The sequence below is a fragment of the Diprion similis genome, chromosome 8 (assembly GCF_021155765.1).
Source record: "Diprion similis isolate iyDipSimi1 chromosome 8, iyDipSimi1.1, whole genome shotgun sequence".
Taxonomy (NCBI): domain Eukaryota; kingdom Metazoa; phylum Arthropoda; class Insecta; order Hymenoptera; family Diprionidae; genus Diprion; species Diprion similis.
This window is the reverse complement of record NC_060112.1, coordinates 23,706,222-23,730,975: the sequence shown is the minus strand read 5'-3', so window position 1 is coordinate 23,730,975 and position 24,754 is coordinate 23,706,222. Positions and strand designations below refer to the sequence as shown.

The 24,754-nt window shown below is 38.6% G+C and overlaps 2 protein-coding genes across 6 annotated transcripts; one reads left to right on the top strand and one right to left on the bottom strand.

Annotated features, from left to right (window-relative positions):
- The first annotated feature begins 6 nt into the window (after positions 1 to 6).
- LOC124409380 (protein SCO1 homolog, mitochondrial) lies at positions 7 to 1,982 on the top strand. 5 transcript variants are annotated; one of them, XM_046886959.1, is made up of 5 exons: positions 7 to 110; positions 236 to 365; positions 757 to 1,126; positions 1,251 to 1,456; positions 1,716 to 1,982. In XM_046886959.1, the coding sequence occupies exons 2-5, from the start codon at positions 309 to 311 to the stop codon at positions 1,902 to 1,904; spliced, it is 822 nt and encodes a 273-aa protein (XP_046742915.1). In that variant the 5' UTR covers positions 7 to 110; positions 236 to 308; the 3' UTR covers positions 1,905 to 1,982. The 5 variants fall into 5 exon arrangements, with proteins under 5 accessions (XP_046742915.1, XP_046742918.1, XP_046742919.1 ...); XM_046886962.1 differs by having other exon boundaries at positions 7 to 121; positions 259 to 365; XM_046886963.1 differs by lacking the exon at positions 7 to 110 and adding an exon at positions 139 to 157 and having other exon boundaries at positions 259 to 365.
- A 1,656-nt stretch (positions 1,983 to 3,638) lies between these two features.
- On the bottom strand, positions 3,639 to 20,989 carry LOC124409133 (parathyroid hormone/parathyroid hormone-related peptide receptor-like; the record flags this gene model as incomplete). The annotated part of the gene is made up of 11 exons (XM_046886553.1): positions 3,639 to 4,087; positions 4,234 to 4,382; positions 4,884 to 5,151; positions 5,358 to 5,502; positions 5,616 to 5,701; positions 5,831 to 5,961; positions 6,661 to 6,995; positions 7,555 to 7,649; positions 11,678 to 11,824; positions 14,322 to 14,428; positions 20,896 to 20,989. Coding segments are annotated over 11 exons (1,698 nt in total), but the record flags the coding sequence as incomplete, so codon positions are not given.
- Positions 20,990 to 24,754: the final 3,765 nt, after the last annotated feature.

Sequence of the window (24,754 nt, the reverse complement as noted above, 5' to 3'; positions counted from 1 at the left end):
CTTGCGGTGTTCGGCGGAGCGGTTCGTAGTCTGCTATTGCAGAAGTAAAGTGCGTACAGATTTATTATTTTCCGAAAATATCACTGAATTTTTGATTAACAGCTATATTCTGAGTCTTACGGTGATTGGTGTACCGAATTTGGTGGACTTGATCGCGGCGAATGAATACGTTTCGTAATTTAAAATCTCATTTAACGAAGACATAACCTAAAAAGTCAGGTGATAACCACAACATCGGTCGATTTAATTACTTTACAGGTTCGTGCTATTACTACATATTCTGCAATCACGTTAAAACGACCTGTAGGATGTCGAAGTTACTGATTCGAAGGTGGACTACGCTCCAACGAAACTGCAGGCAATTGGTGAGTCGATAGATGCTTGATTGGAGAAACCGATGTCTTAGACTGGTGAGAATATCTTTGTTCTTTCTAACTCTATTCTTTTACATTGGCTTCATGTGTTTCGGGTTTATTTTAGTTTCATGGTAAACTAGATTTTTTTATTTCACACATTATCATTTTTGTATTACGTTACAGAGCATGACAATCGGTTTAATTCAACAAATGACTAAAATACTTTTCCTCATTTCATTGTCGACACATTTTTCCAAAAGTTAGTCAACCAATTTTCGGATCTGTTTAACGTAGTAATAAAATCATGTAACGCATTTCTTGCGTTGTCTTACGAACGTAGCTTTGTAACAGCAACCATTAAATTAACAGTTTTTGAATCCGTATATTTATTTTCTCTAAGGAAAAATCTATACACACATCCAGCGTGAAGTATGATAAAGTAGAGTTACCGAAGAGAACACCTTTTTGGAAAAACAAAGGACCAATTAGTTGGAAGAGTTTCGGAATAACTTGTGGGATTGGCGCTGGTTTACTGGCGTATGTGGCGTACCTGAAACATGTGAAAGACCTGCAAATTGCACAAGAGCGAAAGCGTGCGCTTGGAAAAGCTTCGCTTGGTGGTAGTTTCGAGCTGGTGGATTCTGAAGGAAAGGCGGTAAAGTCTGAAGACTTTTTGGGACACTGGACCATGATTTATTTCGGGTTTACGCACTGTCCAGACATTTGTCCAGATGAGTTGGAAAAAATGGCTGCTGTCATTGACGAGCTTGGTAAATTGATTCTAGTTTTCGATGTTTGCCTGTAGAACTGACTGAAATAATCAAAGAATACTCAAAATGATTTTTCAGTTCTGTTTTGACTTCAGATAGTAAGTGACAAACTTTCGTGTTTCAGAGGAAAAACATGATTTAATTGTAAAACCAATCTTCATCTCTGTCGATCCAGACAGAGATACTCCAGCAGTAGTCGGAAAATACGTAAAAGAATTTTCGAACAAATTTATCGGGCTCACTGGAACAAAGGAACAGGTTGCAAAGGCCTGCAAGGCATACAGAGTCTATTTTAGCAGTGGGCCAAAAGACGAAGACAACGATTATATTGTTAGTAGTTAAAAATATGAATAAGTTTGAAGCATTTCTAAAATTATGTCGTTATGTACGATCGAAATGCGTGATTTGCCCTGAAAATATGTTATTTTTGGAGAACTGTGCAAAATCACGCATTTATACTATTGTATTGCCAACCTTAGTTGCTGGAATTGCACACTGAGTTATATCTGTTCATCTGAAAATCATAAATAATTATGGAAATATTTGTATCGAATTTGGCTTAAATTGTGAATTTGCTTGTATGTTACAGGTTGACCACACCATTATTATGTACCTAATTGGTCCAGATGGAGCATTTATTGATTACTACGGTCAAACTGCAAACGTTGGACAAATAGCGGCGAGTATTTTGTTCCACACAGAAAAACAAAAGGCTTTAAATAATCCCGGCTGGTTTTCATCGCTGCTACCATCACAACCTGCTACTGCTTCGGCATGAACCATACTATCGCTCTGTAAATACCTTCTGTCATTTTATAAATCGTTCTAAATGTTGTAATAAAGTAGTTTGTATAATTACCAGAGTAATTTTTTGCTACATCAATGTAAGGCAACTAATTTTTCCTTAGTCTTTCAAATTGCCCCGCAATATGTGGTGTAATTAGCTGAAAAAATTTTCTGCAAGATAAGTTATAGGAGTAAGACGAATATAAAGTTATATTACCACGTTTTTCACGATATCTAGGATACTTATCAAAGTACAACCTCGAGACGAATTGACACATTGAATTAATGAGCAATGACTCACTTATGTAAGAAATTCTAATAAGGCTTTGAAGTTTTATGTTACTGCCTAGTCAAAGTAATGTAATAAAATTAATTGAGATACGAACTTACTGTTCGAAAAAATGATCCATCTAAGCACGACGAAGAAAAAATGTATTCCGATTTTGATTTAATTTAATGATAACTGTCTCCCAGAGTTATTAATAACGTGAATTAATCATATATTGATAATTGATTCATGTGAAACGTTGATTAATACGTCTCAGATAAATTGCACATGCAGCTCTTATAAGTAAAATTTATTAAGACATAGAGAGCGGTTGAGGTATACATCATTTCAATATTTTTTCTTTACATCGATATTTCCTATCTTTCTATTACGATATAATAATTATTATATATTAGTATTGTTGGAGTGTTATCATCACTGTTTAATTTTATCAAATGAATTTTTTGTAAAGTTTGTTTACATAGGCTATTTTATGGTTTTCAACAATGTTACACTGCACATCTCCCTGTCGGGAATGGAAGATAATTGGAATACCATATGCTTGTACAGTATACAGGGAACATGTATGTGCTATTTCTTAAAATTATGACAAGTATCGTAAGGTAGGTGCCATTCATATTACAAACCGAGTGCTTTTTATTCCTAATTACCTCAATAAAATCTTTCAGCGCATATATCCCACGCTCGATTATATGAATCCATATTAACTATTTGTAACTATTCAGTCAATATCAAAATACTGCTCTCTAATTATACATATAAAACATAAAACAACTTACTCAGTTAACAATCAGAAGAATTTTCAAAGGTACGTTCGTATGCTGTGTGTGTGTTTTTTTTTAAATATTTATAAATCGCAAAATATATTATAGTACTACATGTATATTATAATGTATCCCTTTGAACCTGTATTTAACACCTGATCCGTGATACGCCTTTACGAATAAATATTCACAAATATCAATATTTAACTGCCTGCAGTAATTTTACAACACATCGTTGTTATCGTATTAGGTTATTATTGATTTATTATTACTCTCATTCATTATTTCGTTATTTCTTATTGAAAATAGGAAACAAATAACCGAAATACATGGGGTACAGATATCTGGCGAGAAACCATCTGCAATCTCTTCTTATCATCTTAAGTAAATAAAACTGTTCACTGGAGTCACGGTGCACTGGACATTCACGAACCACGATACTACAAATCGAGTAAAAATTTTAAGATTTCACCTTTTCTTTTCCTTTCATCACAATACTAAATATACATCATTTCTGGTACACTGAAAATGTTCATGTGTTAAATAATAAAATGTTTTGGAACTTGAATTCAGTGTGTAATTTATTAGATGATCTATCTTCTATTAGTGTTATTACATGATTTATATTCGAAATTTGCTAAAATATATAAGAAATCACGCAAAAAAAAAATTACGAAAGCACGAAGCATCAGATATGCTAGATCAAAAATCATACAGTCAACTGTACCTACAGTGATTTATCTTGTAATTTCGAAAGATGCTGAATTCTTTCAAAACATTTTATGATTTAACACATGAAGATTCTCGGTAGAGATATACAACGCGCGGGTGATACACATACAGGTTTACTTACATCGCTGGTGTGGATATGTTGTAAACGATAACCAGCCAACGAGATATTGTTGGTATCGAATATTTCAGCGTTTGCTGCAGTTTTTCACTGAAGATTTTATACGTAGTTACAGTATACTCGAACTATAACTAAGGATGCGAGTGATTTTGTAAACTGTGTAATTCGTAAGCGAGGTGACAGCATTCCGAATCGCTCCATCGGTGTTGATCTCGTATTTTATCGCATTTTTCCACTTGAGGCGCCGTACCGCATCCAGACATATCGGATAGCTGTTGAAAAATGAAGTGTCCATGATTAGTTCCCGCTCGCAATTGCATTCATAGTCTCAGCACTACGATGCAATTTCGGAATCTTTGTTGGTTTGAAAAAGCAACTATAGATAGTCATTTTGAGAATTGTTAAAATTGGTACTCACGTTGGAACAAAATGACAAAAGCGATTGGCCCGTGTATTTGCTACACATTGGAGACGTATGGTTCGCGTGTATGCGATTTGCAGCACCTGTACCAGCAACTTCGAGGTAGCCACGGCTACTAGCCAAACTCTCTCCTTGCGTCCCTATATCTGATTAATCAATTTCAAAAAAAGAAAGTTAAAAAAAAAAAAAAAAAAAAAAAAAATAGATAAACTTTAATAATTTGATAAATATTGTGGGAAATTCGATGTAAAAATTATTTCTAACCACGGGAATTCGAGTAAATCTAGGCAAAAAGATTTTCAGAAAATTTTGTAATCAGATATTACGAAAAACGTGTAAAGTATAAAATCGTGAGACATGATTAGTATTCATTTAGTTTTTATGTGAAATATATACTGTCGCAATTGAACTCTCATATACTTGTTGTTATAGAATAATTTTTAAAAATCAACCAAAAAAAAAAAAGCCGACACTTTTCGATAATTAGAAAAACTAATAGCCCACGAGTACGACGATGAGATAATTACATGCGACATCCTTGCAGCATTGCTATTATAGATAGAAACTCTTCGATGAGGAATTAATTGAAATAATAATTGGTCAGTGCAGGATGCGATTAGTAGAGCAATAGAGGGACGAACGGACACCTTGCGTACTCGCCATGCTGTGCGTCGATCGGTTGACATTCACCCTACAGCACCAGCATGTCCACGGCTTGTTCCACCAGGTCGTATCCTCAGGTTTCTTGTTCAGCTTAATCGCGTTGCAGCTGCATGTGCTGCAAGAGTGAGTCGAAGTTCTCGGACCCCAACGGCCGCGTCGGAATCGAATGCAGTTTCTTGTTCGCCATGCGCGCGAAACTTCGGCGCGTACTTCGCCATTCAAAAAGCAGTAAAGTACGGCGACGAAAAATCCCTGAAACGAAAAACGCATGGCTGATTTGGTGAAGAACCTTATTAACAGTTGTCACGTGTTTTTATTTCAATTTTTGAAATATTATTGTTATTTAATTTCAAATTGCTGGGGTTCGACTCCAATATGGCCGTCGATCTCACGCCAGCTGTTCAAGTACTTCTGGCGATCGCCGTTTGTCACGCAGATGTATCACTTTAATTACGTACCTGAAAGGACGCGAAAAGTTGATCACCCAAAAGCCACACCAATTCAACCGTTTCGTTTTTAACCAAGCCGTATTGCATTCCGGAAAATATGGTGTAGTGGATACCGAACAGCGGGACGAGTACCAAGGTGCTCCTGGCCCATCTTCTGTTATTCAAAACCGAGAAGCGTTGCGTTAGAAGTATAATGTTAGACGCCGCCGGCTGGTAGAGTGTGCAATTACTAACCGTAAGTTAATTAGAGATAAAAGATTCGCTTACTTGTATCTCTGAGTCTCCTCGGATACGGTGGATTTCAGCTTCAGCATTAACACTCGAACTATGTTGATAAACAGCACGAAGTTTATCTGAAGTGTTAAAAGGGAATTACTTCGAGTTTCAGGTAGAGGGTGTTCTTTCGTCTGCAGTAGAAGTATTCTACGAGTTATAATTAGTTTATAATACATTCGTTAGTGCGTAAGACATTTTCGACTCACCAAAATTGAGAGCATCGTGGGCACGCGAATTATTAGAAACAACAGGGAGTTCATGTGCGTTGTCCAGCAATATGTGTCCTCCAAAGCCGCCCTAACCGCAACCCAAGGGAGGACGAATATGGCCGGCAAACCTGGAGAGATTGGCATCGAGGTATGAAGTATAGTTTAGACGGTGAACGTGACATATCTTTCGGATAAAAAGTGTAAAGAGTTCATGTTTACTGGGTAGCAAGAGTGATATACTGCAGGGTGTCAGTTCGTGGTCTCGCGTGCATGAGTAATGAGATTTATACGTGGCGCATATCGACGAAGCAATAATCATGCGACAAATTTGGCTATTCACCATATTTCAGGCATACCTATACTTTCCTATGAACTCGAAATTTGAAAATTCAAAATGGCCGCCGGGAATGTACAGAACAATTTTATTCAGATAAAACATCAATCGCGGTGTTCGGCGGTTTCTGATCAGGCCCCGGATTATGACCTGAAATAGGTCTTTTTTTTGTACGAAGAATAGCGCCATGAGGCCCATTTCCACGACTAACGAATTCTACGAGGAGTTTGAAAAATGTTTGGGGCGAAACTCTCACTAAGTGACCTATTAGGGTTGAAAAAATTCAAAATAGGGAATTATTGCTGAATGATGTGTAGCCGATTTGGGGGACGCACTGGCCAAAATTCAAAAATGACCTTTTCAAGGGCCACCCTTGTGTACATATACATCTTCTACATCAGGTGTCTTGCAGTTTGATGGACGAGCATGGATTAGATCGACTAGCTTCCAAGTGGTTGAAAATCCCCCAAGTTTCAGGGCTTGTATGACTCACCCCAGCCGAGAACGACGTAGCCCGTGATGCTCGAGTTTGAATCAGTGAAGAGAGCCAGAAAGACCAAGTTGTGAAGATAGAGGCCCTCCATCAGTATCCAGCAATAGTTGGCGAGGATGAAATACTGCCAGACACTGGTGAACGCCTTGCAGTGCCAATTGCTTTCGTTGGGATCCGAGAGCCAGTAACTTTCGCCTCCGCCCAGTACCAAAACGTCGGAGGACAAGCCGAGGCCGTCAACGAATATCGAGTGCTTGAGGAGGGCGATGAAGGCCCTCATCATAAACGAGGCGAAGAGGTGCATGTGCAGCATGTTCCTCGGGCATCTTAGTTTCCTGTAACAAAGTACCCCGCGAAGCGTCAAAAAAGTCCACAAACTCGATTTCGAGTTGCCGGACACTGATGGGTAAAGAGATTTCCTAGTTTCGAGAAGTAGAGACTTATATTGTGTGAGGTACACGGGTGCTCAGAAGTTGCACACTTTTTTACACTTTTCCGGTGTATCGCGGTAACTTCGTTCCGCTTCGCTGCGGAATAATTCATTCTGTTATTTCGGCGGTGAAATATTTTCTCATCGATTTACTCACATTTATTGCTGTATAAGCAGGTATAGCAGAAAACTTTACAACCGGTGGTTCATTCGTCAACGGTCTTTCCCTCTTTATAAACATCATGTGAAATATTGCACGGTTTCTAAAGCACAAGCGCATATTACTGATCTATTCAAAATAACATAACAAAGTTTAGAATATAATCTTTTCCTATTATCTCGGATCTTCGTGACTTCGACGATTTTTCTCTTCTTTCCGAGATGAATTAAAGCAGTATAAAGAACGGGATTCATTATTCGTTATGCTTGTAAAACAAGAATTATATATGCACTATTGCACTTACTTTATCGCTGCCAGTATGCAGAATGCGACTATCAGGGTCGACAGGGAGACGGAATACCCGGCCAGTGAGATCGTCTTGACGATCGGTATGTACTTCTGAAATATCCAAAGAATAAAAGAATTCTCAACGAAGGTTTTCAGTGTAGAAAAGGTGGATGAAAGCAAGGTGTAACACACGTTTTGCTTCAAATGGGAAAAGATTTATGGGCTCCGCAGCTTTTATCGCTCAAGAATCGCTCATTCAAAGCTTGACACGGCTGCGATATTAATGGGGTGATACTTTCTCTCCTCTTTGGCCAATTTTTATGGCAGCGAATTCTTTCGGATGTGTATTGCGTAGCTTTGAATTTTTCGTTACGAATTTCCTCAAGCTTGGCGCGGTTCTGTAACACACGTTGCTCGAAAAAATATCTAGAGGCGTATAGATGTTAGTTGTGCATAATAATCTGTGGTAGCTTGAAGTTGAGATGCAAAGTGCGTACGTATATAATCGGTTATGCTTATACGTACATATATTTCATAATTCTCGTTTTCATATTCGTGCTTTTTCGGCGTACTCGTACTACTAGGCAGAAATATTTTCCTTTCGCCATCAATTCTCGTCAACTTTTACTTTATATACTGTGATGACGCGAAGAAGTATATTTTCGTTATGGAAGTGCGCGAGGGGAGGAGTTCGAGTTTTAAATCTTCTAAATTCCTCAAGATCATTTAGAAAATTTCGTTTTGATCGTTAGAAGTATTGGGAAGAATAGAACGAACGAAAGTGCCTATCGCATCGTGAAAAGCTTGCGTCATGATTTTCCGTATAATCCTCAAACTGGGGAATGTTAACTTTCAATTGGTATTGAGATTGTGTATTAGATCTAGAAACACGGCGAATTCTCAATGTAATTGAAATTCCAAAGGGCCGATTTGCCCTTCGCTTAAACCATCCAATTCCGAAAGCCGATAGCCGCAGTCGCCTCCATGGTCGGAAATGAATATTGACTCCGCCATTTTACTAGTCACCGGATGCAAACTCGATCGGCCGCATCCCTTTTGCCCTCATTTAATATTGGTTTCACTCGACCTTAAGTTCGCAGGGCCTGTAAAACCCTATATCGAGGTTTTGAAAATATCTTGGCGAACTATTGATACACAAGCTTTGAAATTTTCACAATTTTTATGGAATTTGGAACTTAGCGATGGACGAACAATTCCAGAATGTCTCCAGCAAAAATTCATTTATTATTCTTTTCCCAGTATAAGAGTATATATAATTGAAGATGCAGATTGCGAGGGGTTTTGTCCTTAATGTTATTTTTATCTGATATCTTACTGCACGGTTATCGTTGTCATCACATTATACCAGCTCCGCTATAATGCGGTAGAAATTTTCGTGGAAAAGTTACCAGAACGTGTTGCCGGTTTCCGTTCCTGAAACGCATTAAGGAAATTACACTTCTTGGGAATAAGGTTGACGGTCTCCTTAAAAATGAATAGAAAATAGGGAGGGAAGGGGGGGGGGGATTGAAAAACTAACTTCATTTTTCGATGTTACTTGCTGGCACGTTCACAATTTAATTTCAGCTGGAATATGCGAATATTGAATATCTAATATTGAGGGAGCTTAAAGCACTTTGCAGAAGTCTCATTGCCGTTTGGTGAAAGAAGAGTTTCTATTCAATACGAATAGGATTTGGAGGGATTTGCGAATTGAAAAAACTGGAGAACCTTATAAGTAACTCTTCGTAGCTCTGGGAATATAAAATTGGGGCGAAAATAAGGACTGATGCTCGATTCACCGTCTAGTCGCAGTTATATGATTCCCCTTTGCTGTTCTAATAATCAAGTGTTTTCTTAGGCGCTAAGGTACTGCTTCGGTTAGTAGAGAGACTAACCATTTGCGGTCTACTTATGGTGGTTCTTTAGTGACTCTGGAGTCAATAGAACATCATTTTAGAGAATTGTTTAATATACATTGAAGTTGTTGGAATAATACATGATGGTAAATTTGATGAATTCTGACAATATTTTGGATGATAGTTTATTATAATTTTTTCAAGTTTTGTCCATACGTTTTCATTTGGCTATCGTTGTCATCAGATAGAATTAATAGCGAGTGTATAGTTCCATTATTTTTATACATCTCGATGTACAATAGATTTTATTCGATCAAAGATGAAAGTCTAATTATCGTTTTATTATTATTAGTAATAAATCAATCCAGGTCGTGTGAAAATAAGATTCTTAATATTCAAATTCCGCGGCATATCGTCGCATTCTGGAAGCGACATTTTCAACCTATACACCGCCGTGTTTATCACTAAAAATCTTTTCGAAACGGTCGGCAACTTTTTCTTTTCAACATGTCGTTGGAAAGATCTATATTCCATCAACCGTTCTCTCGTTTTTCATCAAGGTCTATGGATTTTATGAAATAGTTGCGATAGCATTTCCGTTGAAAAAACTTGAAACCGCCATAATAGCTATGTCACAAATTCAATTTTCAAAAAGTTTGTTTCCCTGCTTTTAGCCACAAGTCTTAAACACAGCTAAGGACTTTGGATCGACTAAAGAACCACATTAAGTTCACTTAACGCAGTCACAGCGTTGTCAGTGGAAGTGTGTCTTGGACACACAAAGGCTTTTTGAGAACTGAAAACGGCCTTATTGTCTGGACGCACGGCATCGAACCGAATTTCGTTTGCAGCAGGTAGAACATTTCCAGAGCTTTCATTAAAGCTTCAATAATTAAATTGTCCGGCGATTAATTAGCCTGGAAGACGAGGCGAGGGTTTGATTTTCGTTCAAGTATTCACGCGGGGAACAAGTTTTCGATAAATAAGCGCGAAATTGTAGCAGATCTATACAAGCTGCATGCTTGAATAACTTTCAAGACGAATTTCCAAATTCTCCAGTTATGTAAGTTATACACGTTATACTCCGATTGTGGATGTAAATTTCTCGTTGAGCGAGCTGTTACGTCTCATTAATTGGCCAGAGATTCGTTACAATATATCAAATCATTACACAATTTCAGTCTTTAATAAGGTAATTCATCATGTCTCATGTGTATTCGGTTCAGAGGTTTTTCGAGCTTGCTTGCTTGATTAAAATTTTTCTTTCTCCGTTTGTTATAAATACGGATATAATATGAACGAATGTATATCCTACAAAATAGAACGCGCAGTCTATCGTCTACTGGATTACTAGGCCACCAAGGGTTTACATGAACCTAAATTTACATTTGCCCAACTAATTGTCAAACTACTATTATTCCGCTCTCTTCTCGCACTCGGAATGTGGAAATGGAAATTAAATGTCTCCGAGTCTAGTTTTAGCCTTTACACTCGGGGATAATTGGGTCGGTACCCAGATCGTTTAATTATGAGTATTCGCAAGTTTTAACGCTGATTTGTTGTTAATTGGAGTTTTCCTCGGCGCTTCTCAAGGGCTGAAATTGATTGGTATTGCGTAATTTGAAGGGCGCGTTAAAAACCTCCGACTTGTCTTGTGCAAGGGAAAGTATCCGAGTTGTACCTCGTAGATATGCGTTTATTCTTGAAATTATTATACCACGTCAAGAATCGCGTTCAATCTTTAGAGGGCGGATATTTTCCCCTTAAAATTCGATATTTTTTAGAGGTAACTAGGTATGATTGACGTATACTGTACATAGTCAACACGCCCGGTGGAGTTTCCGAGCTGCCTGCTGGCTTCTCTTGGGGAAACTCTGGCCCTTTAAAGGTCAAAGGGTGAATACTGCGGCTAAAGTTGATCCCCACAAACAGAGCATGCAACCACTGAGAGTAAAAATACTGGGCAAGTGCTTTGTCAATTCCTAGCTAAGAACGTTCAATTGGTTTGAATGAGAAATTTTACGTAATCTTCGAGAGATCCGAAAAAATCGATTTTTTGCTGTAAGCTTTAAGAGTCGTTTTAATAATACAAGCTTGACGTTCTTCTTAAGTACTAAAAGATAGTACCAGAGAATGAGGAAAACAATTCAAGTGTATTTTCACTTTTTTTAGTCAATGCAATTAGATACTTCGAGTGTTTTCCCCTCAAATGTTACAGAGTAAAAAGTTCCCCAAAAAATGTAAAAAATTATGTACAATACAATGAGTAGAAAGTCTCACCACAAGCGAAGCGTTCTGGGTTTCCAGCTCCATGACGACCTTGACGAATGGTGCCTTAAAGCACTGCGAGTAGTTGCTCCATGTGCTGTTGGTTGTGACGTTCCAATACCAACTGCCGTTGGTCATGCAGGACCGCGTGGCGTTCTCCTGTAAAGTGAAATAAAAAAATAAGAAAACAAAATGCGACTGAGTCAAAAATAAGTGAACAAACGGACGAACAACGTAAATCCCTTACGCTGCACACCGGGGTCAAAATGACCCCACGGCACGTTCACCATAAATTGCATATAAAAAACGTCCAAAGTAGTATGATTTGATCCATGAATAAATAATGAAACATCGTAAATATCGTTAATTTATTAATTTTCCAAAAATTTCATTTCTTCAAGTTATTTGAATCGATACTTCCCTTTCTACGCAATGATTTGGACCCGGGTTGCGACAGGTGCTTATAAAGACGCGTTGTGCACCTCGAAAACGAATACATTACCGGCATGCGCGTAATGTCGGTAACAAATGTCGCCAAAATGAGATTTCGGTGTACTTCGTAATCGAAAATCAGATCAGCTGCCATTTCGTCATTTCACCATCAAATCTCATGAGACTGAGCTCAAAATGTATGTTTCAACACCGCCGAGTGGCATCATACCGGATAGTTCGATCCATTCCGTGCAACTATGAAAATTTGGTCAATTTCTGTGGGTGGTAACCAATCTGTAAAATTTTTTCCAAATTTTGAAAAACTAAAAAGACGCTCCACTTCTTGCCAAAATAAGGCATCAACTGCCCAAGTTTCACTCTTATCGCTTGAGCGGTATAGGAGTTTTGCTTCCCCGCGTTTTCGAGGTGTACAACGTTAAGGGACATTAAGCATCACAATGACGACAACAACCCTGCGCGTTAACTCGGCGCTTATCCCTAAAATAAATGAAGGACAAACAACCCGCGGTAATAGGTGTTACGTGACAGTGTAATATAGCGAAATGCGAGGTGCGATTTGACGGTGGTCAGTAATCGAATGTTCAACTCGACTTTGGGTGATCTAGTTTTCTCGTAAAGGGTTGCGCACTGCTCCCGAAAGCAGATCATGTCCGATTAGCACGCAGCGCCCTCGCCTTTGCCCTCCTCCTACCTTTTTCTCCCCGCTTACCAACCCCAGCCCTGCACGATGACCTCGTCTACTGTTTATAACCACGTACCTAACTGGGCGCAGTCCGCCATCTGTTTAATTAGTATTCAGCTTCGATCAGGTTAACGAGAACGATTTCCCGCTATGAGTTCTCAGGCAGTCTAGACGCTGGACACTTTGTGAACTTCTGCGATCCTCTTGGGGGGCGGAGGGTTGTTTCTCAGGCGTGAAAGTTTTAACGAGAACGGATTGCTACTTAATTTTTATCCGAAGATCTTAATTGACAATCGCATTATTAGGTCTCCTTGTAGATAAGTTATATTATTTAGTTCAAACCAATTGGTATGTACCTACTCGCGTGCCACTTCAGGTTCCCAATTCATGATTAGACTGATATACACACGTAAAACGGCGATGCCTGAACACCGATTATATTGTAGTGCAGACGGCTAAACGTCACGCGATTCATCCCCCAAGGAAGACCCTTAATGGAATCTTAAAGTCAAGCGGCGAGGGTTTCTGTTCACTCATTTCCCGCTGCTGCTTCATGACTTTGGAGTTTTTTAAGCAGTTAACAAAGCCTTTCGTCGATTGTAGTTGACCAAGTGTACTTGGTACGTAGAAAACGAACAAATTTTTTTTTGTCTTTTTAAACAAGTATCTCTCCGAGTTCACTTCATATTTTGTCGATCGACTGGATGAGGAATAAACCTCGCAATGAATTTATACCGACGTTACTCGGGCACGGTTCAGTTGAAAGGAAACTGGAACGAAGCAGCTTGATGAAACCGCTTTTCATGCGTGGTAGATAATAATTGACGTTTTAGAGATACTTAATTTATGTAATGATTCACTTATAAAAATTCACCGCGAGGTTCCTTCTCTCCTTCGCCCTTCATGCCTGAGCTCATTAACTCGCAGTATATGTATTACTTATTTCACTCAGTACGCGTGAAGTATGAAGTAAGCTGATTTGTGTGAAAGGACGTAAGAAAAAAATACGAAAACCCTCGAGGCGCAGGAAGAGGAGAAATGAGAAGCTCCCGTGGCTTATGGTTCAAAGCAAATTAGTTGTCTTTAGGAAAATGAAATTTTTAATGTTGAAAAGACTGTTTAAATAAAACCACAAAATACTCGAAAATGAATCAGTCTACTCAAAAAATCACGATTCACTGAATTTTTAATATTTTGAACTGAAAATTGATTGCGTAACTCTCAAGACACAGATATTTGAGAAAAAAATCTAGATGGAAAAAGTGGATTTATTTGAATGAGCGAGGTTGAATTTTTGGAAAATCAATGAATTGACGATTTTCATGATATTTGATTATTTATCATTGATCAAATCCGACTAGTTTAGATGTCTGGGGTCATTTTGACCCGTAAGGGTTGGAAAGTTGAATTGAAACGATCGTTTATAGTTTACATTATACTCGTTCGAGATAAATCGAACTTCGATTCTATGACGAGCGACTTCGCGCGATGATTTTATCAGATCTCACTAAGAGAACTCACCTTGTCGTTGAAACCAGCGATGTAATCCGGACAGGCGAGAGTTGCCACAGCGCCGGGGGCTGTGGACGGCCAACAGAGGATGCCGTCCCAAAGCTTGGGACAGAAGCCTGCGGAATTGAAAACAAAATTTTTATTCCCTTTTGTAAACCGAAGCGAAAAAGCTTCGCGTTACTTAATTCGCACGAGAATTTGGACTCAGCTTCAGGTTTAGTATTCGGTCACCGTACCATGCGAAAATGCTTTTGGTGGATACTAGAGTCCTCGACATTTGGGACATGGTGGTTGACAAGTACCAAGTGGTGAAATAATAAAATAAAAAAAAATAAACGAATAGAGTCCTCGATCGTATCCTCATCCTGGATACAAAGTTTTATTTCATCACTCTATGAGATAAAGATTGAACCGTACGTCCTAGGATCAGAGTTATGAGTCGACTCGGTGCACAGATAAAGAGGGAGAGAGAGAGAGAGAGCAACCCAATGGAATAATGAGAAAACGTGGGTAATATTACTGTACGAAGCGATGAAGGAAGGACTGATTCAAAGGAAAAAGAAGATTACCTATACGGTTGAGGGTATTAATAATGCTCTTTCATTGAGTATTGAACCCGGTTGTGCGTGTGTTGGACTTGTTCGGAAAGTGGAATTACAGGTACTCTAAGAAAATTGGGAATAGAAGTTTTGAACCGAATGAAATAGTGTCACAACTAACGACCATGGAAGAAATTTTATCCCGTGTAGTGGAGGAAAGAGTGTACAAGGAATGTACGTTACATAGGTAATGTATAGTTGACGAAAAAGCACTTCCAGAGCGTCGTAAACTGTCCGAAGGGAGATACGAGCCACTTTCTGCTTCCTGAACGCCTCTGAAAGTCTGAAAAATTCTCTCATGACGTATGTTCTCATTGATTTTTTTCAATATACTACGACATCTACATCACACTTAATGGCGCATGACAAAATACGCGTATCATAAGCGTTTGGAAATTGTAAAATGAAAACGCGGGACCCGCTTATTTGTAAACACCATAAACTTATGTAATAATGCGAATCGAAAAAGTAACGAGGAGTTGGCGGTGTTTTGAGGAAGATTTTTACCGGTTCTTTAGTGACTCCGGAGTCATTTTAACATCCTTTTGGATGATTGTATAATTTGCATTAAAGTTGTTGGAATAATACACGAGAGTAAAATTCATCAATTCTGACAACATTTTGGATGATAGTTTATTATAATTTTAACAAGTTTTGTCCATAGGTTTTGGTCTGATATCCAACAAGAGGATTCACTTCATTTCCATTAACAATCCGCCCAAGTCTCATATACAGCTAAGGACTTTTAATTGACCAAAGAACCGTCTCAACGGTTCACCACTATGAACTCAAATCGATGTTACTATGTCGCCTGCAATTACGCAGCCGGCATTACATGCGTGTGTGTACGTATAAACGAGCCATTGGCCTGCACCTTGGATTGTTGGCTAAAGGCGTTGCTTCACGAGAACCAAGTCAGCTGCACTCTATTCCAAGGTGTGTGACTTTCGGTCTTGCGAATTCTTACGAGGTTATACAATTGTCGTTCAAATTGCACCGCAGCTTCACGTCGTCCCGAGGAAGAATCATCGCACTGTTCATGAAGCAAAGAGTACTTAATAGCATGCCGAAACCATTGACGTGAAAAGAATGTCGAATGCTGTATAGTGGATCGAATTTCACACAAGAACGAAAAAGCGAGCGATCCCTCGTCAATGTCGGCCTCAATCATCATGCTGTTATTTCCGGTGGACAACACGAGAATTCTTGCCGTTTTCAATGTACGAAGCTGGGGGTTGGATGTTTTCTAGCTTACTTGTAATGCTTTTTTGATTTCCATAATTTTATCATATTTATTTATCTCTGCGCATGCCTTTGTTGATCCGTTCGATTCATGTCTGGATACCAAAGTACCAAGACTTGTACGTGCGCTGGAGACGATGATTTGGATTGCAAAAGATCCTCCAGGACTCAAGTAATGCTTTCCCGTTCATCCTGGTAATCTAATACTCGATTAGCACCGTGCAAGCAAGTAATCTTATCCTAAAATTAGGTGAAAAGAACAAAGAATTGCAAAGAAAAGTCAAGTCGATTATGAGAGTACACGAAGTGCATAAAATTTCGTCTCAACTGACAAGAGTTTGCGCAAAATCTTCACGTGGAAAATCGGTCTGATACTCCACTCTGGCGAAATCGAAATGCAACCAATTGACCGAACGCGTATTGACGAACAGTGAACAATATTCACGTTCCACGTAATTTCATTTCCAGACACCTAAGAGCATCTATTGGAGAATCCAGGGTCGCGTGTAATGGGGCGTCCTTTGGGGTGAATAGTCATCGAGTTAAGTGACGTCAGGTCTTGAATGAGGTCGGATTAAGGTGATTGGATGGCCGAAAATCGACACTTTTTAGTCATTTTATCAGGAGAGACTGCGATGATCGGATCCTTTTATTAACTCTTACGCTGCACACTTTCTGTCTATAAGACTGGTGTCGCACCGGGGTCGCTGCAGACCCCACATGAAAATTCATTGCGTAGAAATGGAGATATAGATTCAAATTACTTGGAAAAAATTCTGGGATGTTCTTTAACTATTACATTTCAAGGCAGATGTAGTTATCTGTAGCAAAATGAATTCTTGAAGATGACAAAAAAAAAAAAAAAAAAAAAAAAAAAAAAACAAACAAGACACAATGAAATACCGAAAAATGGATCATTTTAATAAAAAAATCATAACTCACTGAATTTTTTATACTTTCAGCTGAGAATTGACCGTGTAATTCTCAAGATACAGATATTTCAGAAAAAAATATGGCGATATTTCAAATCTCTTCAAGCCTGTTGAAAATCTGTTAGATTCGTACGATTCCCCTCGAGGTACTGTCAACTCGCTTTATAATTCGGAAGACTGTTTTCTTATAATTTAATAAACATTAAATAAAGTTTTCAACAACCAAGAGCAGAGCGTCTGTCCGTGTTTGTCTGTAGAGGAAGACCTCCCCCTCCCCCCCCCCCCCCCCCCCTTTCAACTTCCGTTAACTAAGTCAGCCGAATTCAGTTACAAGGTTCTGTAACCCTCGCATACAGAATTTCCGGCAATTCCTCATCTCGTCGTCGTAAACGGAGCCTGCAACGTGTCACAAGTTGGGGAATACCGGGTAGCTTGGACACTTCCTCCCTCTACTATGTATTCAAATTTCTTTAATATGTCATGAGGGACGGTTCATGGGTGTAAGGTGTGAGCCAGACGTGGGCGTTAGTATCCTCCTTATCCTTATTGCATGGCAGGCTTTTATTCATCATCATCATTCTTTAACATGTGTGCGTAATGTCAGTGCAACGAAGGTTCATCCGATCGTTCGATGTACATATTTTTTCTTCACCCCTGTAGCGTAGTGTCGTAATTATATCAACGTCATCCTTCTTTTAACAAAGTGCTGCTCTCCAAATTCTCCGCCCCCTCCCCCCCCCCCCCCACAACTTGACAGGTAAAAAAAGAAAACTTTTGACAAGAGCTTAAGTGCTCAGGGCAAGAGAGGCTAGTTTAAAGTCTTTTTTCGCGATCTAGGGTGAAAAAAGAAGGGTCGGAGGGATGAAAAATGGGGTGTAAAACAATGATAGATCATTATTATTGACGAGTAGCGGGAGCAGCTGAATTTGGCGATCGTTTAAAACCATGGGATTGAAACTTGACGTAACCTGACGCGGTTTGTCGCCGATCGAGATCCTCTGCGAGTGATCTATTTTTTGCACCTTCGCTTCTTCGTCGTTTCGCGGGCAAATATTATCTCCGTATGCAGATCAACGTCGTAAAATGAGACGAGGTGAAAAGCTGTTTTTGTGAAAGAAAGTTAACGACCGTCGATGATCCGAGGGACGCAAAATGGACGGTTGATAGACTAGATCCGTTGATGGAAACGCGTTCCAGGGATCGGGATAAAATTTCTCGACGAGAAAAAAATCTCCATGTCTTTATTCGGACGATTCTGACGCTTACGTCTCTCTTCGCATGCGATGGTCAATGCCCGAACAGCCGAGAGCGATGAGTTTGCGAATTCAGATTTGCTCGCATCCAAGTGCGGAGGGTAGAAACGGTGGGCAGTGAATCAACCCCTTGAGTATTTATCGAATTTCTTTTATTCCGTGGTCAGCGAGCCTTGAGATTCGTATTTATTGGGCAGTCTTTAGCCTTATTGTCGGGGAGAAATAATCCCTGAAGAGGAATCCACCCAAGGGTGTACCAGAGTTGGGAATGGCTGGAATATTTCGTGGTGGGATCGGCGAATACGGGCCACCTACGTATAATATTATATTGGGGATTTTGGGGATGTTTTCCCATTTGGCTCAAATTTCGCAAATTTTATTACACCCTTAGGTATGCTTTTGAACCGTAAGTCAATAATGAGGGAGGAATTACGTCCGTTTCCTCGAAGACGCGAGCTGGGTGGAATTATTCTTTCCTCTGTTTTCCTTTTTCTTTGTTTTCATCGTTTTACTTTTCTCACTTTTTTAACTTTCCGTTTCACTGTTCTTCTTCTTCAGAGAAGAAGAAGGAAGTTGTTGCGATCATCTCGGAAATGAAGAGTTGAGCTTTCACTGGATCTCGACGTTTCAAAATCTAGAAAATCACCTCCGACCATTTTTGGATGAACGTCTGTGTGTGATCAATTTTTTCGTCTGACGATGTCTCGAGAACAAGTTACCGGATTTTAATGATATTGGTCTCAATCGACGCTGCTTTTCCAAACTTAAAACTGATTAAATTTTCCTTTTGATCGGTTCGATACTTTTTCAATTATTTGAATAACAAGATTCAAAAAAATCAATTAAAAATGATGCTATCTTGAAAATTAATGAGCGGACTTGAATGAAAACTGCTACCGTGAGGTTTTTTACCTCGCTGATCGCGAATCTGAAGTCAGATTTGCGAAATGCAAAATGGCGGATTCAATATGGTGGGGAGAAAACGTAAAAACATTTGGATTTGGGTAGAAATTAGTAGGCGGGGGGTTTCTGGATCACCGATAACGAATCCAAGCTTCGACTTCCAAAATTTGTAATAGTGTATCCGTCATAGTGGTTAAAAATAAATAAAAAAATCTCCATATTTCTATGTACAAAACATGATACCTGAGAATTTTTAAATCGTTATTGTTTTTTTTTGTGTGAACTTGGAACCTACAGTGTGAAAACAAGAAGTTCAAGGGCTGGTTCACGGTCAGCCTAAAGTCCCTTGTTCTCTCTTTATGTATATACTTTCGAAGCTGAGCGTTTTATGCAAGTTCAACGCCTCTTTACCTGTCCACTGTAATTATTCCGCGTTTGAAGTGCGGCCATTTTTGATGTAAAATTATATACCCTAAATTTTCACTTTAGATTACGTATCGCAGTGAAAAAAGCTTTCAAATTTGTAAAGTAATAGTAAAGGATGGGATAAAAATATCGAGGAAATTGCTCTAAAAGTCAATGCAGAAAAAGAATCTGTTGAATTTATCAATTACGATGACAGAAATTTTTGTTTAATTCAATTGAAGCAAAAAAAAAAAAAAATTCTGTTAATTTATTCAACAAAAGAATTGGGAAAACAACAATTCTTGTTATCAATTGTATTTAATCAACATATTTGATAATATTTGACAAATTTATTTTTAGCACGTAACTACCTCGCCATATTTTCCGGCACCGCGTAAAGATTATTCACTACAATAATAATCACGCCCAATATTTGCGAGTTTTGTCTCTTCTCGATAATCAGACACGAGAATTCTTCGTTTTCTACTTGTATACGGCTTGAATACTAATTAGAGAATTTATTTAACAAATAATTATCACCGCCCGTCTCACAACTCTCGCACTCGTCGTCATTTACACGCATGGAAGGCCATAACGACTATTTTGTTGTTTATTTTTCTTTCTCTCTCTCTCTTTCTCATTTTTCTCAAGAGTTACGCGATGTTTATACACGTAGGTTTGTCGAAAGTAACAAGCTGCGGCTGTTTCTTCTTTAGGATTCCATAAGTTAAGATGTTCGAAAATTAACCGATTACTCCACAGCCGCATTTATGTGCGATCGAAGGATCCGCCCTCACGGAACAGGAATTAATGTCCTGGACGAACAGCCTCGAGACGTCGCGATTTTTTGGTCCCAAATCTTTTTTACACGGCTTCCATAGTATAATGGGTTGCTGATTGGATACCTCGAGTGGTGAGGTCGCAAAGAATCTATCGTCGAACCTCTTCGATCAATCTTTGATAAGAAGTAAGGTTTTTCTGTTTACTCGAATATCGTACGATTAAAAGCTGCGTAATAATGTGTGATGAATTGTGGAAATTACGTGAGCTCGATGAATAATTATTATAAATATACAGCTATTGTTGTTTGCGGGTTGCTTTGCGGTGTATATAAAGTGCGGCCTCTGAAACCTAGTCGTCATTTCCAACCGCCACACCGTTCACATCCGGCATCGCGTCGCGTATCTCTAATCTTGTAATAACTCGCTTAGAAGCTCACCGCATCATCGCTTTTTCGAGAAATACTCACCGGCCATGTCCACCGATCCGTTCTGACACATCCCAGCCTGCAGCTCCATTATCTTTTTCTGTATGGACGGACTGTTGTAGCCCGAGTCCTGAAATGATGAGGGAGAAATTTAGTTACGTAGTTTTGGATCGGTTTGAATTTTCTAGATAAACAGTCGAGGCGCGTCAAAAATCAGAAACGACTAATCTTTGGACTGCAGGGATTTGATGAGCTCTAATCCCCTTAGAAAGTCCCCAAATTGTGTGCCTATATCTTAAATATAACCTATAAAAGGTTTCGATCACACGTAGAGCCCACATATTAATAGGCTTTCTGCCGGTTAACTGATGTAGGGAAAAATTCAAAAGTTGTAGTTCTGCATAAGATCTGAATGCGGGATTTTTGGAGGCGCTGATAACGAATCTGGAATCAGATTATCGAAATTCGAGATGGCGGACAAAAGTCCAGAAAGTCACTCTACGCAACCATATTAAATCCACCATGATGAATTTTGCAATTCCGAGTTCAGATTCGTGATCAGTGATCTCGAAAAGCCTCGAATACCGATTTTCACCCAAATCTGGTGACTTTTCGGATTTTGTGACGAAAATGGCGCGCAGTATAAACTGCAGTTCCAAACGCCACCGACGATTTTCTAGAAATTTTTTTGCAATTATATTGATTTATGAATCGAGTTGACGTTGTTCGAAGCACGGTAAAAGCTATTGGCTCGCAGAATTTACGCATGACGCCATCGGAATCCGCTCGAAGCCGCATAACGTCGCATTGAATGGCCTTAGAATTGGCGATGCACGTTTGCTTTGTCGCATTATTATCATACAGAATTGAAATTCAAATTGCACGCTATTCGGTGCTTCGAATTCTGTCCCATTGTTTAATCACACTGTTGCACTAAGCCCGAATAATCCGCTCTTCGAATTGCGCTTTCGTTCCGGTGAACAAAAACTTTTACATCATATTTATAACCGAACACTTCCCTACTAAAAAAAATGATATGACAAATCGTAAAATGTTTCGAAAGAATTCAGCGCTCAATTCTTTCCAAACGTCATTTTTTTCAGTAGAGCAGTGCAGGTTGCATACCTGTAGGCATAATACGGGCTTACGTAAAAGCTCAAGTTTTCTTGGCTTAAAGCGATTGCGAAGCGGCTCAAAGAGTGCAAATCCGGGCAATTCATCCCTCATTCTTGGTTTTCGCTCTTTATACTATACTAGGGGCTAAACAACCCTCTAAGCAAAATCCTTTGCGTATGCTTATGAGGTTGATTTGATCAGCTTTGAAAGGCGAATGTGATTTTAAATTCTCTTTCAAATCCCGTTTCGACTGTACATATATAATAGCTGCTGAGACTTGTTTTTCTAGATATACGGTGTTATACCTGGTGCAAGGGAATCTCCGGTTAGGTTTCACGAAGTTATCAAAAGATCCTCACCTCGGTGATTCTCAGCAAGAAAGTGGAAAGCTTTCAGGTTCTTTTGTTTGCGCTTCTTACCTCGAAAGAATAAAACGTAATAGAAGCAAAGAAGTAACAAAGAGTGAGGGAGGTGGAGGGGAGAGAAAAGACAAGTAAATGTTCCTACGAATTACAGAATCACATATAGAAAACGGAAATTACGAGTGTCAATCACTGTGAATACAGAGTGAACGAGAGTATTACCTTCCATCAGTTCGAAAGTTATAACCATTGATCATCCTCTGCAGTACTTTCCATAATACATCATAATCAATGTTTTTGATTATATATCTTTTTTCTCGAATCACCTCTCCGGATTCTTTGCTTTGCTGTACGCTTGCACATCTAGCGAAATTATTATGAATATATTGTCATCGTAACATTAGGCATATAACACACGTTGGGCTGTGCAATAATTTATTTACGTTGAAAAGGTGCGAAGGCAGACGCGTATTATCGAGTCTTGTTGTTGTTGTTGTTGTTGTTATTATCATTATTATTATTATTATCATCATCACCAGAGGTATAATAATGCACTTACTATGAATTTGCGAAAAAAAATTTATTACACACCTTTTTTCCCCGATTTATTCGTAACAATATATAAAACTTGTCTGGAGTGATATGACGTGTTACGCAGAATGTTGTTGTTGTCGTTGTTGTTGTTGGTCCACTTGGCGGTATATATATATTTTTATATATTGTTACGAATAAATCGGGGAAAAAAGGTGTGTAATAAATTTTTTTTCGCAAATTCATAGTAATATATATATATACCTAATATATCTAATTATATATAATAATATACCTAATATACCTAAATTTCACCGAATAGCTTGATTTCCTGGCGTTGAGTAAACCCTGATGAACGCGAAGCAATTGCATATTTGTATGTTTGACTTACTCCGGAGTTCTAGAATTTTGGGTCCCGAACTTCGCGCGCTGCAGGATTGAGATTTAATCCTTGAGGAAGATCCGTAAGCACGAGGCTGCAATATGCGGCGATGCGGAATTATCAGTTTATAAGCTTCACTCCGGCGAAACTTCCGGTTCTTGCAGATAATTATGTATATATATCATATATATTAAGCCACGGAGATAATCTCAACCTTCTGTCCTGATTCTTGTTTCCATGTTTGTTGTTGAACACCGATTAGGATAGAAATCCTCATCGAAATGGGCGCGTAATCAAGGATTCGTTGTTCAGTGTAAACCGAATTAAGGACGGATCGATGTACAGTCGGGTAAATAAGTTTTGGAGCAAATGTCTATTGGATGGAAATTGATAGTGTACCGAAATTAAAGTTCGTTCATGAAGTGAGACCTGCAGTCGTTACAAAATTAGTCTTCCTTTCGATTTTTCTCATTTTTGTGATATTCCTCTTCGTCGTCGATTTGAAAAATTTACGAGAAAATTACCGTCCAAAAGTTCATCCCGAAGAAGAAGAAGAAGATGGAAGAGAAGGAGGAAATACGATGCGCCGAGGAAATGATTTAAAAAATTTGTTTTTTCTCAATTTTTTTTGTTCGGAATGTTTTAGCCTGGAAACAGCTGAATGCAATTTGCATTGTTGTTAAAAGTATGATTATTGTGTCACAAAAATTGCGAAGAACGTTTAAACGGAGGGAGAGAAAGAAGAAGAAAGGTGGTCAATAAATTGTGATCAATAAACGGATTTGTTTTTCTATTGTCGGTTGTTTTATCCTGTTTTTAATCCCTGCATTATTCATTATGAAACAGCTGTCGCTCCCCCCTTTGAATTATAACCGTCGCTTCCGGAATAATAATAATAATAATAATAATAATAATAATAATAATAATGATAATATCTCGAGAATAAAACAGAAAGAAGGAAATTGAAGAAAAATTTAAAAAAGCAAACGAACGTACCAAAATGAACAAAAAATGCAAAAACGGAAATGGAAAGGGAAATTAATTAATTAATAAATAAATGACGACCGTAATCCATTTGCTAATTACATTCTAACACTCACACCATACGATATATATTAAGGCCGAGGCTTATACTTCTCGAGGGTAAATTTATGGGGCCGCTATCTTTGGATCAGACTGGATTTTCACCACCGACAAACGTGGAGAACAAGGCATTGATGAATTTCGTGCGTGACGGGGACGCCGCCAAGTTTTCGGGTGAGAAGAAAGAAAAAAAATCTCGTACGACGTAAGGCGAGGCTGTAGAAAATTTTCATCCCAATATATATCGAGAATTCGCGATAATTCTCTCGTTGACGAATGAATTTTCACTCCAGCGGCAAATATTTCCCAAGTATTACAGCAAAATGTTAGTAGATAATTAAGATTTGTGCAAATGATTTTTGCAGTTATACAATTAATTTTTTTTTCACAGTTTGCAGATTTAATCGTGAATGGATGATTCACCGAA

Excerpts from the sequence above, each read along its gene's own strand:
- LOC124409380 (XM_046886959.1), top strand. The coding sequence starts at position 309 with ATGTCGAAGTTACTGATTCGAAGGTGGACTACGCTCCAACGAAACTGC. Across the intron at positions 366-756 it reads AACGAAACTGCAGGCAATTG|GAAAAATCTATACACACATC; the intron begins GTGAGTCGATAG and ends ATTTTCTCTAAG. Across the intron at positions 1,127-1,250 it reads TGCTGTCATTGACGAGCTTG|AGGAAAAACATGATTTAATT; the intron begins GTAAATTGATTC and ends TTCGTGTTTCAG.